Consider the following 15204-nt stretch of genomic DNA (forward strand, 5'->3'; position numbering starts at 1 on the left):
AAAATATCCGAGCAAATATTAAACCAGCACAAAACATCTAAAATAAAGAGCATTAATTTTTATATAATTTCATATATTTTTATATAATTTTTATATACCATCTAAATGACATGGCAGCAATCATAATGATATGGCAGCAATAAGAGAAATAAGTTGCCAAATCAGAGAAGACACAAAGCTAAATCAGCAGATTTGCCAGCCATCGCTGGAAGTTGAACTGTTTCACAACCAGTAACAACCAAACTAAGATAGCAACTTCTTTCTCAGTGCTTACTGGCTCTCCACTCACATAAACATTCAACAAAGTCATTCTAAGTTAAATTTACTTTAAACTGCAGTCTATGTAAAGACTGAACAATTGGCCCAGAAAACCCCAAGTTTCACTTACATCAGCATAATTCAGAAAGAATGCAGCTGAGGTCAGTGAAATTAGTCCTATGAAAATTCAAGGTAAGATCATTTAGACTATGACAGTGTATCAGTATTACTACTCATTGACTTTATAATGCATTGAACATTATTCAACTTTCAGTCTTTTAATTGCACATGTAGGATCTCGGATAAACACCTCCCAAATTCCTCCATGATCATGTGTTCAGCTACACGGACAGAGTAACCTCCTTTTTCTGCCTCTTCAGCTTGCACCAGAAGACGAGCACATGTTGCTTTCACATCTTCCAAAGAAACAGATACAGCTGGTTCCCTGACATGGAAAAAGAAACTAGGATAAAATATATGCATTTTAAATACAGAAAATAATTTAAAAGACAAACTGCAAACCTCTTATCCAAGAGCTGGAATGCACAGAGCTGACTCAGACCAGCTGCTCTGTTACAGTGAGACACATCCCTGTAGAAATCTCCATTTTACACGGAATAGTTTTTACTTCCAATGGTTTGCTTCTGAATTTTTCTAATTAATCACATGGAAGACTGTGTTCACACCACAGAGTTGATCTCTACAAATGCTGACCAGTAAGTGTAGCAGGGAAAGGTTATACAATAAACAGCTTTTAGTTAAGCCAGCAACAGTCAGATCCTACATCATGTACAAAGAAAGTCTTAGTCAGAATCTAGGAGGTACTAACTGTATCAGATTACTGCTGTTGAAAGAAGTAGAATCAAGTCTCTCAAGGGTTCTTTGAATGGCACCTTACCAACATTTCTTTGAAAAAAGCTCTTGAAACTACCAGTTGTTAACACCGTAACTCCTTGCGCTACATTAATAGCAACACTCACTCCATTGGAACCATCTATCCAATCAGCATATTACCCACAGCAGAAATTATTCAAATATTTTCAAAAGAGATCATCAGAATGCTTTTAAAACAGAATTGGCATAAGAATTTCAAGGTAGTGGTTAATGCAAAGAAAATACTGAATGCAAACTGAGAATTTAAAAGCCCAGAGTAAATCTCACTAAGATCAAATAAAAGGTGCTTTAATTAATTTGAACTTTTATTAACAGGTGTTTTTCTTTAATAAGTCAATGACTAAAAACAATCAACCAAAAATACAACTGCATTACTAAGTATAACATTAGGATAGTATGGTCTTCTTGAAAAGCATTGCAAGCAAATGGCCAAAGTAAAATTGACAAGTAGCGAGCCAAAGGACGAAGAGATGGAAGGAGGAGCGGTATAAACACGCTCATTACATGAAATCCACAAACCTTTTAACATACTTCTAGGAGCAGTTTTGTAAGAAATAAATGGGAGGCAGGGCATGAAGAGAACTGAGTACGTGAACAGTACAAAAATACGTGCTGTTTTTTAAGCAGAACTCATATCCCTGAACTCTTTATATTATATTCCTAAAGGATAGGAACAGCCTCCCCCTTAGATATTTTTAATTTACTTGGAAGGGCAAAAACCATGTGACTTCTTTTATATAAACTGTCTGTCATTTTAGTCACCATTTCTTAGATAAATACAATAGAAATTCATTAGTGAATAATAACCCATTACAAATTAAAATCCTTTTGGATGTGGTGCTCAGGGACATGATTCAGCAGAGGACTGTTAGAGTTAGGGTAGTTTGGTTATGTTTCGGTTGGACTCAATTATCTTGAAGGCCTTTTTCTAAATGGAGCAGGTTGAAATAAATGAATAACAGCTAACTGAAAAATTAATGAAGTCAGATCAATGTATTATCTTTTGTATTTCCAAATATTCACCTGTCTTTCTCCAGTTTTGGTGAAGTTTCAAATGTTGTTGTCAAAATTGGGGTATTTTCATCATTATTTCCAATATCCATGCAGTTTAGTGTGGTCAGCTGGGTTTTTTTACCTGGACTTTCTTCATAATTTTTGCAACCAATGCATTTGCAAATAGAGGAACATGCAATCTTTGCCTGGCAAATATAGAATACTTAGAATAAAATTGTACAAAACTTGAATGCAACATAAGCTAAGCAACAACTAGAGGTAAATCTCCAGGACTTATTCTAGATGCACGTGTCTTGGATACTCCCAGAGAGAGACCATCAGTATCAATGTAAGGAAACAAGTTTGTTCCTTGCAGGAATCCTTTTTGGAGAATGATGATTCTCTTTGCTCTGTATATTGGACAAATCAATGCCCCCATAAACTCGTGGTTTGAGCAAAGACTATCTGAGTAGGCAGAAATACATTCCTCTTTTCATCTGGAGCACAGCACTGGCTGAGAGCTCATAATACTGAACATTTTAACTGATCAACTTCAGCTAGAATTAATTATTTGAAGTCATGAGAAGACATGGCAAGAGAGAGACTGCTTCCCTTGCATTCAAAAAAAATTTATGATGAATTATTCAAAGAGATGAGTAATTCTTTTTAAAGACTACTGTTTACAGAATACAATGAATGTTAATGTGATAACCACTGACAGAAAAATCCAACAGACTCACCTCAAAGCACTCACAATAATTCTTGAGACATCCTGAACGCTTGCAGTTACATCCTTTGTTATGATGAGGTTTAATATCTCCCAGTTTGCTCTGTCCAATCTTTGGTAGAAAAGCTTCTGGGTTTCTATCAAGGCAGACCTAAACCAAAAAGCATTACATTAAGAGACATTCAAAGACTGTTTTATAGCATCTGAGTGACTCCCAGTATTTAGCAAAGAAATTCTTATTTTCACTTGGTGATAAGAGAAACGTACGTAAGTTTCCCAAAGTGTGCGAAGGCAACAATTCAAAGATTCCAGGATTCAGAGCTGAGTGGGATCTACCATGATTTTATGGACTATCCTAACTCCAGCTGGTGACCGGTCACGAGTGGTGTTCTGCAGGGGTCAGTGCTGGGGCCTGTCCTCTTCAATATCTTTATTGATGACCTGGATGTGGGCATTGAGTGCACTCTCAGTAAATATGCAGATGACACCAAGTTGGCTGGAGGTGTGGATCTGCCTGGGGGTAGCAAAGCCCTGCAGAGGGATCTGAACAGGCTGGAGAGCTGAGCTAAAGCCAATGCGACGAGGTTCAACAAGGCCAAATGCTGGGTCCTGCACTTTGGCCACAACAACCCCGGGCAATGCTACAGACTTAGGGCAGAGTGGCTGGAAGACAGCGTAGAAGAAATGGACTTGGGGGTGTTGACTGATGGCTGGCTGAACATGAGCCAGCAGTGTGCCCAGGTGGCCAATAAGGCCAATGGCATCCTGGCTTGTATCAGAAACAGTGTTCCCAGCAGGAACAGGGAAGTGATTGTCCCCCTGTACTCAGCTCTGGTGAGGCTGCACCTCCAGTACTGTGTCCAGTTTTGGGCTTCCCACTGCAAGAAAGACATTGAGGCCCTGGTTCAAAGAAGGGCAACAAAGCAGGTAGGGTCTTATGAGAGCTGAGCAGAGGGGCAAAATCACCTCCCTCAACCTGCTGGTCACACTTCTCTGCTGTGACCCAGGAGACAGTTGGCCTTCTGGGCTGCAAGTGCACATTGCCAGCTCATGCTGAGTTTTTCATCAACCAACATCATCAACCTAATTCTGACTTTGGGACAAAAATTTTCCTTCAAGTGAAAACATTTTCTGAAATTAAATTTGGAGTTGCACATTTTGTTCCAAGAATGAAAATTATCATTCCGTTAATATTATTAGCTGTAATCAAAAGTATCAGAGGCTTAAAAGTAGATTAAAAGAGAAAAAAGTTATTTTTTATGTAAGAAAAAATATAGCAGCAGCAGTTGGTGATATTTTGTATAAAAATAACATATTTCAAAGATTGTAACTAGAGGAAAAAAAACTACTAGTGTATTTTTCATACACAAAGCTGATATTGGTACATACAGTATTTTATATTTATTTATTTATTTACCTTAATGGCTTTAAAGCGTTCAGTTTCATGAAGTGGATTGTTGTAGCAATTATTGCAATTGCAGTTGTTGCAAAAGTCACCACTGGCAAAGCATTCACAATATCTACAATCAACATATAAACACAACTTCAGAAATGAAAAGATTAACTGGTTTTAAATGTTACTCTACTTCAAGGCAGAGTTTATAGCTCCTACCCCTCCTCTGTTATTCAGTCATATCCAAATATACCCAAAGACCTTCTCTCTATCTCTCATTCATTTTCACATTGTTTTACAAACACCCACTCCACAAATGGATCAAATTTTAATCCTCATGTACGCATCTTGTGTGCATTTTACGTACGCATGTAAATACATAATAAGATTCTGCACAGTAGTTATGTAGATTATTGCTGTACAGAAGTGAGATAGAGAAATGATACTTCAATATACAGCATTTTCATTCTATACACGATTTTCTAGAACAATGCCTTCTAGGTTCTCTTCATATTTTCCATGGTTTTAATTACGTTAGTCATCCACATCTACACCCTGAATTGTGAATTCGTGTGATACTAGCTCACACAAACTGTTGATCTTTAACTAAAGATCAGGTGAGCAATTTTTGCCCCATATAGCTTGTTCATTAGAATACACTTATTGTATGTTTATTCTTTCAAAAATACACTGCTATTAATATTTATTAAATGTTGCTAAGCTATTACTCACAGTTTAAGACACTGAGATTTTGTGCAGTTACATGGTTTCTTAGACTTTGTAATCCCCGAACCAAAAGGTTGGCTACACAGGTTGAAAGAGGAAGAAAATAAGAAAATAAATATACAAATCATGGATTGGTCTATACTTTCGAAACTTTGCAAGATTCTCCCCCCCCCCTCCTGTGATCCACCAGTGGTCATTCCTAGGGGCAGGTCAGCAACCACTCAGAACCCAGTAACTGCAGCACAACTGCAAAGCACTCTCATCTATCACACCGGGCTCGCATCTGCCTTGCATTTAAAAACCATCTGCAATTAAGGTTTATTAAAAGAATCCCATTATTGTTAGAAATACAAGCTAAACACATGTTAATTATATTTTAAAACATATCAATTAACTCCAAAAATTAAATGCTTTTAGGACACATTTACAGCACAGTTGCATTGATCCTAAGAAATCCTGGAAGCCTTGACCACCAGTAAATGGAATAATGGCTACCATGATGAGTACACAAATCACTCTTGCCAAATTGTGTGAGAAGCAGCTATATTACACAAAATGTCTAAGAGTCTTTGCCAGTATAAAATTCAAAGCTCATAATGGACTAAGCGTTGCAAGCATCTTACCCAGCTGAAGTCATTTCCACTTGCAGATTCGATTCTGGTTGGAAAGTGGAAGTGCTAGCTACTGATTGTAAGTATTCATGTTCAAACTGTTCAAGATAAAATATATACAGCTTGCTTATATTAAATTTTAGAAGTAAACTACTGTGAGTTAAAAAAAGCAATACAAAGAAAATGTTCTGAGGATGCTTTGTTTGCCACGTAAAGCTATAAAATTCATGGAAGCATAAGGCTGTGAAAACTGCATGCATTTCTCTTTGAAACTGCTCAGTACATCAGGACACTCGTTTCTTCCAATGTAAAGCATCAAGAACAGCCACGAGTGCTGCAGTATTTGCACATTGTTTTCAGTGTACTGACAATTCTAAGTTCAGTTGCTTTTAATTGTAGTAATCAACAAAAACTGGCTAGTGATTTGATGATGTACATTATGTTCAGCTGCAATATGGCATTTAATTGGTTGAAGACTAAACAATTTAAATAAAATGTGTTAGCTTACAGGCCATCGAAACAGAATGCAGATCTATTTTCTCTTCAGACAGAGAGGGTCCAGAGGAGGGCCACCAGAGGGCAGGAGCACCTCTCCTATGAGGAAAGGTTGAGGAAACTGGGCTTGTTTAGCTTGGAGAAGGATCCAAGGAGACCTCATTGTGGCCTTCCAGTACTTGAAGGGAGCGTATAAACAGGAGGGGGAACGGCTGTTTACGAGGGTGGATAGGGGTAGAACAAGGGGGAGCGGTATTAAACTGAGATAGGGGAAGTTTAAGTTAGATATTAGGAGGAAGTTTTCACACAGAAGGTGGTGTCACACTGGAACAGGTTGCCCAAGGAGGCTGTCGATGCCCCATCGCTGGAGGCATTCAAGGCCAGGCTGGATGTGGCTCTGGGCAGACTGGTCTGCTGGTTGGCCCTGCATATAGCAGGGGGTTGGAACTAAATGATCATTGTGGTCCTTTTCAACCCAGGCCATTCTGTGATTCTATGATATAATAGCCTAGTAAAACAGGTACAAGGAAGTGCTGTGAGTACTTGTAAATAATAGCTATTTTAACTAGTTATCAACCTAGCTGCCAATAAGGAAGAAGAAAATTAATATATTTGAAGCAAGAGAAGAAATCTAAGGAACAACAGGCTGGGGATAAAATCAGAGAGAGAACTGCAATGCTGTCTACATCTCTAGAAAATTTAGACACCAATTTGTCAGTACTCTACTTTTAGTGATGAAAGACTCTATAGTTCATTGCTCCATCTGGCCCTTGGGTTTTTAATTTCCTCTTTTACGAGGGTGGCTGTTACCCACAAACCATCTGCTGTATTTGCACTGACATTACATTCATTTAACACAAATCAGAAGTTAACGGGTAAACATTTGCAATGATTTTTGCTACCAGCTCTGTTGGAAATGACAAGAGAAATCAAACACCTACAAAGATTTTTAGTCTTCTGTTTTCATTTTTAAAAATAAATTGAAATACAGTTCTATCACTCCACTAGCAAATAATAATTGAGAAAATGATAAAGACTTACTGACTATTAAGTCCTACTCAACAAATACAGAGCAAGGAATCCTACTGGAAGAAAACATTCTCATTCTGGTAAAAGTCAATGTGTTTTCCTCCACCTCTCAAAAGAGTTACAGAATAGTTCTCAGAAATAATGTAATTTATATAAATACCAAATTTGATTCTGAAAAATTAGAATTGCACTTTTAAATTCTGTTATTATTTATAGAAAATTTTCAAATTGGAGAGTTTGTACACAGGAAGCACACAGGATTGTAAAACTGACCTGCCTAAGCTAGCTAAAATGAATTCAGAAAATGCACACAATTGTTACCTCCTGACATTAGACACAAGAACCTATTTAAAGAAAAGGAAAATTTATACTGTGCTTTATACGTGACAAGAATAAAGCTGCTTTACCTCTTGTTTGTTCGAATCCAGGTTACCTGAAACAGGCAAAAGCTGCCCCAGTACAGCTGTTACAGGGCTGCCCACATCTGAAAAGATGACATTTAACTGACTGCTCACAAGTATTAAGTTTAATTTATGCATTCAACGTTCTCAATTAAGCATACAGGCAAATGGGTAGCTTCAACTTTTTGTATTAATAAAAAACAAAAATCTAACCCAAAATATTTCCTGACTGTCTGTCTTTTTGCACTATCTACTCAGTTTAGTGTGGGGAGCAAACTTACTCCACAGTTGTATCAAAGAAGGACCTAGCAGTTCATTCTTCAGAAAAGTTTTTCTCAATTTGAAAAAGGAAACTGACAATACAAAACAACTCCTTCACAGGAGAACTCAACTCTTCACCAATTTTTTAGCTAGGAATGTGGACACATGCTTTTAATCTATGACATCAAGTACATCTAATTAGAAACTGCATAGACTTATAATATTTTGATATGAAAAATGACCAAAGCAGATGTTTATCCTGAGCTCTTTTATGAATTCCCAGAATTCTGTCAGAGTATCTAGAAAGGAGGTATTTAGCCTGTTAAAAAAAACAACGACAAAGAAACAACAACTGAAAATCTATGAAGAAACCCATGGCTGTAAGAATAGAGTTCTGTGCAAGCCCCATTGAGGCACTGCATTTAAGGAAATCAGTATCTTAGGCTACGTAGAAAAAAGTAAGCATTACTCCATTAGTCTCACTGAGCTGACAAGATTAATCTAGGTTTAAAGAAACTTTTAGATACAACTTCTGGACCTACATCCTTTACTTACTGGGAAGATCAGTAAAATGAAATGAAGACAGGGCAAATAAAAAGTAAACAAACAAACAGTCAGTGCTCTCCTCAGACTTTTCTTCCCTAATGTTGCAGCAAATTAATGAGAGCTTGAATGTTTTTTATAGGCACATTTTCTGTAATTTGAATGCACCTGATTTACTCTTCCAATAAGTAGAAATAATCATGCTCCATAAGTAGGGCATCTGCTGAGATTCAAACATTCAGCATCTACTGGCACCACGAACAGTGCTTGTATGGTGCCCACTAACGAAAGGCTTTGATTTTACAATGAGATTGACACACACCACTGAAATAAGGAGATTCTGATAAGTGAGGAAGTAATGTTTATGTTTCTGTGGAAGCTATATGCGGGTAAAGAAATATTTAAGTAAACTTAAGTAGTGTTGCTCCTAAGATGTAAACGTATTGTTCCACTAAATATTTGAATAGATAAACAATGAGCTTTGAGATCTCAGAAACCACCTTCTTTAAAAACGGATGGAATTTCAAGTTCACTGAAGAACAGAAACATTTGTGGGACATTTAGAATCCCAAGGCTGGAGGATATCCAACAGCCCTCAATGATGTTCCTCATTTATAGTGAAACAGTGACACTTCATGGTATGCTAGGGTAAATGCAGCTGTATGCAGGCACTTTCTGCTAAGCCTTTTCATAAAAGAAGTTGATCTGTATATTAAAAATCATCATTACATTCAACACGTCCATTACATCATTTTCATGACATTTAAATGCCTAGATTTCGTTTTAATTGCTACAAAATAAAGTGAAACAATAACTTGTGATAGCTATACTGTCTTCACCTCACCTTTGCTCACTGCTGATAAGAAATTAAACACGTGCACTTGCAAGTTAACTACGGTCTGCTATCTGACAAGCTAGAGATAACTTTAACTTTGATTTTACCAGATTGAAGATAATGACGTTGGTCTTCATACTGTGGAATGAGATGTATTGTTTTTAGATCCTGTGTGCCACAATCCTTTATACAGAGCATTTGAGTACCTCCTTCCAGTTGGCAGATCATCTGGAAGAAGTAAATAATGATAGCCTCCCATCTGAGAAACTGCAACTCTAAGCATAGACAGAACGGTTTTTGTAAGAGTAGCATGCTTCATAAAGCTGCACCATCACACACTGAAGTCTCTCAGACAAATGGATCATTGTACACAAAGGTGTCTGCTTTTTGACCCTTTCAACTTGTTTGGTTTTGGAAGAATCTGTGATACTGTAGCTCTTCAACCTAGGGTGAGATGCACTCCTGGTTCTCTAAACTGTTCTATGAGGCTTTGTGTAACATATTCTAACTAATATTCTTCTATGCTGGCCTAACATTCAATTCCCTACCCAAAATAAACCCAATTTCTCTTCAGTGTTTCATGTCATTTATTCAGATGCAACTGTAAATCAAGACTGTTCCTTTGTGAAATAATCTTCATATTACTGTAATAAAATAACATTTTATATGTAAAACAGCACTTTGACTAAATAAAAATTAGTCTCTGAGTCTGAGAAAAGCACTGTCTAATCAGTGTTGACATAAAACTTACTAAGTGGGATTTTGGTGCATGCATGGTACAAGCAAGCTAACATTTGCTTAGCATATAATTCTTCTATCAGTTACCAGACATAAATTACCAGGGGGCTGGAATAATTTCTGTGTAAATATCCAGATTCCTCTGTCACACCATGCAGTGCTAATAACTCGCAGTTAGACTCGTCAGTATTTGAACTCTGAAAAATTGCTCCGTCCTCGTGATTCTCCGTAACATTTCTAATTGCATCTCTTACTTCAGTCTGAAAAAACAAGTGTTATACTTTAACAGGCACTCCTTAAAATCTTCATTGAATTGCAGGCATATACCATGAATTTAGAAATCAAATGCATACTTACTATTTCATCATAGACAGAAGCACTAGTCTGAGGCAAGCCGTAGACACCACTGAAGCATTCTTGTACATGAAATAAAGAAAGTTTTGTTTATTAAGGCATCTGCTTGCTTTTGCTTGGCTTTAATGCCAGGAGCTGGCTCACAGTATCAAGATTTTGATGTCACCGCAGCATTACAGTCTTACAATATTTAGTATTCTCTTGTAGCAGACTTTGGAAATACAGGCTTCCATATGTGTTCAATGCCTCTAAAAGGTTTATCGTGACCGTCTGATAAAGGTCATTTAGCAATGAGAGTACGTTAGCGAGGCTGATGTGTATGTCAGCTTCCACTGAAAACTGTACTGCTATCATACAAAGGACAGCTGGGAGACTTAATGCGTTATAAAGAACAAGGGAAAATCAAAAGTAAGCCTGAACTCTGTGTCTGAAGCAACAAGAACACACATGAACAAACACTGATCTGTTTCAAAACTTTCTCCTTTCAGACTTTCTTAGCTCTATGACCATTATCAGAAGGGGCTCATGCTGCAACTTCCCAAATCCAGAAATTATTTTATTTAGACATTCATACCCTTTTCTAACCCTGTAAGAGGAGTTAAAATAAAGTAATAAAACAAACAAACAAACAAATAAATAATCCCACTCAGACCCGTGGCACTTACCATTAAAGCAATCTGGCAAGTTTTTTGACTGCATAGGACTGTTTTGGATTCCTTTAAACTGATCATAATAAATACAGTTATTCTCATCTTCAGCTGGAGGTATTAATGATCTGAACGCCTGAAGAAAATAATGTTTTATAACTACTTTATATATTACACATCTCCTTTAAAAAAAAACAAAAATACAGAGATAAACAGAAACTGATTTGTAGTGATCTTCAAGTTGAAAATTATTTGTATTTCTAAATTATAATTAAGCACATACATGCTGCAGAATAACCAGCATTACCAGATACTATTGACAAGTATCTTTAATTCTCCTTCTGTTCAGTGCGCAGTTATGTTTTAAATCTAACACTTTGGTAACTACAAGAGCATCTGTAGTTTCAAGTTAGAACTGAGATTGTTTGAACCAGACAAATTTCTTTCCATCTCTGTTTCCTGGTTCCTCTGCTAAACACTGACAGTAGTTCAGGGGGATAAACAAGCAGTATAGAAACAGCCAACTGGCTTTAATTCAGTAAAATTAGTGTTCATAACATGATATAATTTTGTTCTAATAATTTCAGGAAACATAGCAGATGAAGGAAACTGATTCAGTGTGGTAAGCTGTAAGGATAACAGGAAAAGAGGTGGTTGAGAGATTCCAAATTTCATTTTTAGACCACTGTGTAGAAGAAGTGAGCCAAACACATTTTCTTTACCTCCAGCTTGACTTTGAAGAAAGGAATTATTACACCCTAATTATGTATGTTCTTGAGAGATTTAAAACTTACTAATAGTTCCAAAGAATGAAGAGTTTGATTATTAAAGAATTACTGATAATATTGGACGTGCATTTAAAGAATCTCTGAAGCTAGAGATCTCTGTAAACCTTAACCTGAATTCAGAAAGCAAGCTAAAACACATAAGGTTAATGCCAAGGAAGACTTCAAACATTTTCAGATGAAATGGCACCGGGAAATGCTCTACAGCTGCCACCTGATTTTCAGTCTGGCACCTTGGTGGGATACTGCAAGAAACAAGCATCGGATCCATTCTCAACCAAGTGATTTTTGTTAATTTTTGGTGATTTTTAATGCCTTTCTGAATTTCTGAACCTTAAAGTAGCAACGTTTGTTAAAATATTTACATTGGAAAGAAACTGGTGCACTTAGTTATTTCACAATAGCTTCCCAGAGGACACAGTATTCCCCCAGAAGCTGCCTACAGAGCACAAGCTGAATTAGGCGATTTCCTTAGGTACAAGCACATCTAAGTATTCTAAATATGAATAGTCCGCATTAAGCAGATGGATTTGGTCCCCTGACCATCATTGAAAGTTTAATGCTGCACGTCTTTATAGGCAGTAATTAATTAATAGATGATGCTACCTTCAAAGCACGCCACTTACAAAACTACTTCCTCTACAGATATTTAACAACACAGGCCACAGTTTACCATTGCAAATAAATTAATTGCAAACACATTCAGACTACACTAAGACGACAAGCATGCCAGCTGCACAACTAAAGAACAAAAGTTAACGTAATGGAGAAGAGTCTCTGGGGAGACCTCACTGTGGCTTTACAACATTTGAAGGGAGCATAAAAACAAGAGCGTGGAATGGTTTAAAATTAAGACAGGGAAGATTTAGGTTAGATATTAGGAGGAAGTTTTTCACTCAGAGGGTGGTGAGGCACTGGAACAGGTTGCCCAAGGAGGCTGTGGATGCCCCATCCCTGGAGGCATTCAAGGCCAGGCTGGATGTGGCTCTGGGCAGCCTGGTCTGCTGGTTGGCGACTCTGCACATCGCAAGGGGGGTTGGAACTGGACGATCACTGTGGTCTTTTTCAACCCAGGCCATTCTATGATACTATGTTTCTACTTTGTCCAACTATCAGATGGTTGCTACTATCAGCAGTAATAGATAAAACTGAAGCAGGTACTGCATGGTAACTTTCTTTCTTAATAAGCAAAATACCCAGCCATTTAAAAATAGTGCTCCCAAACACAGGCAAGAAAGAACAGCAAACAGAACTGTATGTTCACTGCATGTTATTTATAGCACAGGGAAACTAATTTGATTTCTGTATGCGCTACTAAGTTCATTCTAGTACAAGATCTATGACATTACTTCAAAGATTACATGGATCCCATCTCAAGTTTTAATGTGGTGATCTTCTACCTATAAATTACAAAGAAGCACACACAAAAATACTTATTTTATGCATCTTACGGGTACGGCTCCAACATTTTGATTGACTGCTCCTTCTGAAGAGAAAACACTTGAAGTTGGAACACTGCAATTTTTATGCTGTGTCACCACAGAAGAAAGGAAATGGTCACCATCTGAAGGCAGGTAAGGTGAATGCGTATAATCAGCTTCTTCTGGAAGATTTAATGCTTTGTATTTTTCAAGATCTTCATTGTCACAGCTATTGTTTCCATGTGGATATATTTCAACTGCTATTGTATTCTGATTTTCAGTGGAAAGAGGATTCTCAAAGTGATCCAACAAAGACTCTTCCACATTTATAGCGTATAACTGATTGCCTTGACTGGATGGCAATCCTTCTTCAACAGGATTATTAATTACTGTGGTTTCCAAACTAAAGTTTTCAGAACTATCAAGAACATTCTGATGTAATATTTCAGTTAGAAATCCATCATCTGTAGCTGATCTTATGTCAAACAATATTTGATTCTCCATAGTCACAGGCAGAAAGTCAGGTGCGTCTTATTTACTTGAAGATCATTAATTTTTCTATCCCACTATTCTTCCAGATAATTTAGATATCCTAAAAGGGAATGAAATAAGTCTTGACCAAACAAGTATGTGCAGTACTGAAGATTAACTCAATTAACACGAAACTGAAGAATACAACACTGAAGCAGCTGTTTCGGTCCTGAAAAGCCACCAAACCAACACAAACAGATGCTTTTAGCATAAGAACAACCTTGCAACTGTTCGCGTTGCAGCATTCATGGCATTCAGACTTCAAATAGAATTTAGCTGCTTGGTTTTAGCAGACAAAAAGAAAAAAAAGAAAAATCTGACACAGCATTGAGCTTGGAGAGCAGCAGTCCCATTGTCAGTCTCATATAACTGAGCACCGTAAGCTCAGATCACCTATGCTCCCCACGACGCTACTGTCAGGTGGAGACAAGGCACCCCTCTGCCCTCCGTGCTCCACAGCGCCTGCAAGACAGCAGCCCAGCCCCACCTGCTCTGCTATCACTGCAACTCCAAGATGTGGGCTAGGCTAACAACAGGATGCTGACGCTTACGACACGAAACCAGCCCTCCTTCTTCACTCTACCCCCCTCTGCAGCTCCACCCTGCGCTCTGTGAGAAGGCGAGGAACCGCCGCGTGCCCGACCGTTACAGGGCGCCGCGCGTGTGCGGTAACGGTCGGCTCGCGCCGCGGGGACGGCGGCGCGCTCCTGACGGGAGGAGCCACGTACCCACAGCAGTATGGAGAGGAGCCACGTGCTCCATAGCTGTCAAGTTCAGACCAGGACTGATTGCCAGCAGGCAGTCTCACTGAAACTTTCTACCAGCTATCCCACCTCGAGATGTTTCTATTAAACCTGAAAAATTGCTCATTAGCACGTTCTCTGTTAACTAGCAAAGCGTCTACATATAAAACACTTCTTAAATAAGCTGAGGAGCGTCCTGCTACAGCTCTGAATTGGATTTAACTTCCATGATTTCGCAAGCCCAGTAAAGCAAGGGAGCCTGGAAAGAAAATACAGAAGACAGGAAACACTCTACTTAGTAGTGATAATTGTGAAACTTTATTTTTTGAAGTCACTGAAGAGGGTAGAACATTGGGACAGACTATTGAATGTAAATAACCAACCACAGGAGTAAGTGAACAAGATAAAAAACAGCTGAAAGTAATACACATTTTATACAAGGAAGCAATTGGTACAAAGGCTGAATTAGAACCATGATTTCAGGGTCAGGCTTGCACACCTCCACGGTTCTGTAGAAGCCCAACCCTTAAGAGTACTCAGTTTGGAATAACCTTAGTCCTGGACAATGGCAGCCTCTAGATGCACCAAATCTCAGCTATTCCATCATATTAAAGAGCTGAAATAATAAATTCTGCAAGTTCATGTTTAAAGGATTCCATCAATTCCAAAAAACAGGTATTTAACCAACAGGTTAATTTATTATTATCCAAACCCAGCCATCCCTCACTTAGAGCTCTTTTTACTGAGAGCAGGTGATTCCAGGTTTAGTTATGGATGAACAGCTGTTCTAAAATACAGACATTAAAGTACACTGTGCTA

The 15204-nt window shown here is 37.9% G+C and overlaps 1 protein-coding gene across 1 annotated transcript; it reads right to left on the reverse strand.

Moving 5' to 3' along the window:
- Positions 1 to 528: 528 nt before the first annotated feature.
- Positions 529 to 13615, reverse strand: TESMIN (testis expressed metallothionein like protein; the record flags this gene model as incomplete). The annotated part of the gene is made up of 8 exons (XM_079537416.1): positions 529 to 703; positions 2176 to 2351; positions 2886 to 3023; positions 4290 to 4392; positions 4998 to 5069; positions 9228 to 9394; positions 10006 to 10164; positions 13142 to 13615. 8 exons carry the CDS (start codon positions 13613 to 13615, stop codon positions 529 to 531), a joined length of 1464 nt encoding a protein of 487 aa, XP_079393542.1.
- Positions 13616 to 15204: the final 1589 nt, after the last annotated feature.

This window comes from Tetrao urogallus, assembly GCF_951394365.1.
Source record: "Tetrao urogallus genome assembly, chromosome: 6".
In the NCBI taxonomy this organism is placed as follows: domain Eukaryota; kingdom Metazoa; phylum Chordata; class Aves; order Galliformes; family Phasianidae; genus Tetrao; species Tetrao urogallus.